The sequence below is a fragment of the Triticum aestivum genome, chromosome 7D, assembly GCF_018294505.1.
Source record: "Triticum aestivum cultivar Chinese Spring chromosome 7D, IWGSC CS RefSeq v2.1, whole genome shotgun sequence".
In the NCBI taxonomy this organism is placed as follows: domain Eukaryota; kingdom Viridiplantae; phylum Streptophyta; class Magnoliopsida; order Poales; family Poaceae; genus Triticum; species Triticum aestivum.
In genome coordinates, this window is record NC_057814.1 from 621,829,707 (window position 1) to 621,833,299 (window position 3,593).

General features: G+C 47.5%; 1 protein-coding gene across 1 annotated transcript; it reads left to right on the forward strand.

Annotated features, from left to right (window-relative positions):
* The first annotated feature begins 279 nt into the window (after positions 1–279).
* On the forward strand, positions 280–2,141 carry LOC123168351 (GDSL esterase/lipase At3g09930-like). The gene is made up of 5 exons (XM_044586222.1): positions 280–396; positions 538–768; positions 984–1,273; positions 1,370–1,646; positions 1,745–2,141. Exons 1-5 carry the CDS (start codon positions 342–344, stop codon positions 1,987–1,989), a joined length of 1,098 nt encoding a protein of 365 aa, XP_044442157.1. The 5' UTR covers positions 280–341; the 3' UTR covers positions 1,990–2,141.
* The last annotated feature ends 1,452 nt before the right edge of the window (positions 2,142–3,593 follow it).

Sequence of the window (3,593 nt, forward strand, 5' to 3'; positions counted from 1 at the left end):
TTCCTGAATCCAGGTGGCCGGGTAGGACTTTCAAATTAACAGGTACAGGTAGGACGCACCATTCTATCTATCTGTCGTTCAAAGTTTGCTACACACGATTCTTCTATCTATCGGTCTCCCAAGAGACGTTTCTTCGTCTCCACGTTGACGCATGCATTCTTAGTCTGGCCGCGGCTATAGCTACAAGCGTGCGTACGTGGGAATGCTGACTCCATGTGCAACACGTACCTACCTACCGACCAGAAAAATCTTCTATAAATATAGCTATATAGGCTCATGCACGGCCACAACCATCTAGCTCCCCATAGCTATACCGATCCGCCTCCCGGGGCCTCGTAACCATGAAGCTCATGCCGACCGTCTTCTGCCTTCTCCTCGTCGTCCTTGCATTGGATGGTAATGCAAATCATAAACTCCTTACTGCCTTGCTTTAGCTTTTAGATATTCCATGCTTGCACGATCTACAAGTATACATGTTAGTTCGACCACGTCATGTTCTTCATGCATGCACTGAGATATGATTGATCTACGTGACAGCGGCGCGTGTGGAGGCTCGAGGCACACCTTCGGCTGATCAGGGGTCAAAGAACCAATGGTCCAGCATGTTCGTCTTCGGCGATGGCTTCGTCGACAACGGCAACCTCCCAAAGACCGACACATGGCGCCAATGGAGCTATCCCTACGGCTCCTATCTCAACTCCCGTGGATCTGCGACTCCTGTTCCAACTGGACGCCTTTCCAACTATTGGATTCAATCTGACTTCATCGGTACGTAGCTAGATATATACTGATATGCTATTGTTCTATGTACCTAGCTAGATAGAGAATTTATTTTTGAGCACGTGCGTACAACCTTATATCTAAGACCATTCAAAATAATCCATCATATCAACGCTCTAGATAATTTAGTTCCGACCCTTACAATATTATATGTGTTGTACTGAAAATAATCCTTCATATTTATTGATTTATTTCCCTTGCAGCAAGGATCTTGGGCCTCAGTGAAGCCCCTCCATCGTACAGGCTCACGCCACACCTATCTTGCGACCCATCTGGCATGACCTTTGCTTTCGGCGGCGCTGGCGTCTACGAGGTGCCGGACAAGAAGGTGCCGACCCTTGCCACACAGGTCAATGCTTTCACGAGGCTACTCAATGCTGGAGTCATCTCAAAACAACAGCTTCAGAGCTCCGTCGCTCTCGTCTCCATCTCCGGCAGTGACTACATGACTGGTGCCAACGTCGAGAATGCCTTCTTGAGTAGCTTCGATGATGTGAGTAGTAGTTAGTAGACTCAAACTTGCAAACACTAACCAGTCTGCAATTACTATATACCCATCTTCTTACCAAGTAACTTCTCTTCCATGCAGATCGATAGTTATATTGGGAATGTTACGACAGAGATTGCAAAGAACGTGGGGAAGCTACAGAGGCTAGGTGTGAGAAAGGTACTAGTGAACAACATGCATCCCATTGGCTGCACGCCTTTGCGGACTAGTTCGAACAACTACACGACATGCGACCTTCTGGCCAATTATGCCGCAACTGTGCACAACATGAACATAGAACACCTGATGGGCAACAAGAATAATGCCCACATACTGGACCTCTACACTGCCTTCACCGACATCGTCAATCACGCCCCTGGTAAGTACTTTATATGTCTGCACGCACATGATGCAAATTAAATCTGGTTTCACCTGTATGCATTTTATTCAACATCTGTTGGAACTATGTGTATGCAGGTGAAGGGTCGGAGAGGTCAAACAATTTCAAGCGCAAGCTGACACCTTGCTGCGAGGCATCCACCGAGCTTGGGTACTGTGGACAAGTTAGCCCTTCAGGGGAGCGTCTCTATGACCTATGCAAGAATCCTGACAAGAAATTCTACTGGGACGAGACTTACCCGACAACCGCTGGGTGGGAAGCTGTTACAGAGGCGCTAGAAGAACCTTTGAGGGAGTTCCTAGATCGGGACTATGTTCCATGATGCCTTTGTAGTTTAGGTTTAGATCGATCCCTTGCTTGTTAGAGCATTATCTTTTTGCCAGGTTAGCTTTATATAGATAGTATTCGTATTTTGGAAGAAACTTGTGAGTTTTATTGCCTTGTGTTCCATGAACTTTGGTCTAGTTGCCTTAATTTTAAGAAAGTTGGTCGTACTATATATGGTGAATCTAGCGGGATAATGGGTTCTGTTTAAGTCAAGATTACATATATATAGCTTTGCATGTGCGATCGTTGGTCTCAAAGACTGCGTCTTAGTCGATTGAGGTAATGCTCCACCTGGTGCACCTCGTGCTGCTCTTCTTTCAGGTGTTCGACGTGGCAAAGACGACAAAGACGCACACCGGCACTCACACCCCAGGCGTTCGTCCGGCTTTCTCGGCTCTTCTTTCATGTGTTTGTTCTGGTTCTGCCTTCACCATGTAGGCCCCGGCTCGCTAAGGCTGTGTTTATGTCGTCGTACCCATACATCTTGTCAGAACAGTAGCCGGTAATTAAAAGCACACGGGTTGTGCCTGTGAGAACTTCCACTTGGCTCTCTGCAGGTGTTGGGGATGACCTTGCGTTGGTATTTGTTTCAATTCCAATGGCAAGCACATGTCTGTAACAAGCTAGGTCATATACACATATTTTGTGAATCTTTTGAGCGTGTAGCTGCAATGTGTGGATTTCACATTCGTGGGCTTGGTTTCTTTTACTTTGCTGTTTCAAGTATTTGGAAGCAAGTTAAGGGAAGAGAGAATTGTTTTCTGGGAAAAAGGAAATATTGATCACCGGAGATATCATTAAACGAAAGATGCTGCTGCAGAATTCCTAGAGTGAACCAAAACAAAAATATGATGCCCCAAGCCTGTTCTTGCCACCGCTGCCAAAAAATATGGCTGCCCTTTTGATGTACAGGTCTTTTTTGACATCAGATGGTACTGCGGTGGCCGATATGATCCGCAAAACGCATGATGGAACAATTGTATTTGCAGCATGTCGCTTTCTGTTTAACTGCAACGACGTCTTGGAAGTGGACGTTCATGCGGTAACGGTCGGTATGCACCAGCTTTCCAATATACCGATCTTCATGCAGTGGTGCGGTCGGGCTTTTCATTTGTTCTTTCCATTGTCTCTGGAGATGACCTAGAACCTAGATTGCTGAGCTTATGGACATATTGTTGCTGACACTAGTAGAAAACAGGGTACTAGTCCCGGTTCCAGAGGGTCTTTAGTCCCGGTTCTGTAACCGGGACAAAACAAATGGGACTAATGCCCAAAACCTTTAGTCCCGGTTGGCTTATGAACCGGGACCAAAGGAGCTCCATGTGGCCGCTGTGGGGCGCCCAGGTAGGAGGACCTTTAGTGCCGGTTGGTAACACCAACCGGGACCAAAAGGAGCCACCACTGGTAGAAAAAAGCCCTTTAGTCCTGGTTCGCAACAGCCTTTAGTCCCGGCTGTGCAACCGGGACTAAATATGCGCGACTAAAGACCCCCCCCTTTAGTCGCGCCACTTACGAACCGCGACTAAAGGCTTTAGTCCCGGTTCTCGTGGCTGACCGGGACTAAAGGCCCGTCCACGTGGCCGCCAGGGGTCCGTCGGG

What these genes read in the sequence shown, in the direction of transcription:
- LOC123168351 (XM_044586222.1), top strand. Translation starts at nt 342, where the DNA reads ATGAAGCTCATGCCGACCGTCTTCTGCCTTCTCCTCGTCGTCCTTGCA. An exon ending in CGTCGTCCTTGCATTGGATG is followed by an intron (nt 397 to 537) that starts GTAATGCAAATC and finishes TCTACGTGACAG; the next exon opens with CGGCGCGTGTGGAGGCTCGA. An exon ending in CATCGTCAATCACGCCCCTG is followed by an intron (nt 1,647 to 1,744) that starts GTAAGTACTTTA and finishes ATGTGTATGCAG; the next exon opens with GTGAAGGGTCGGAGAGGTCA.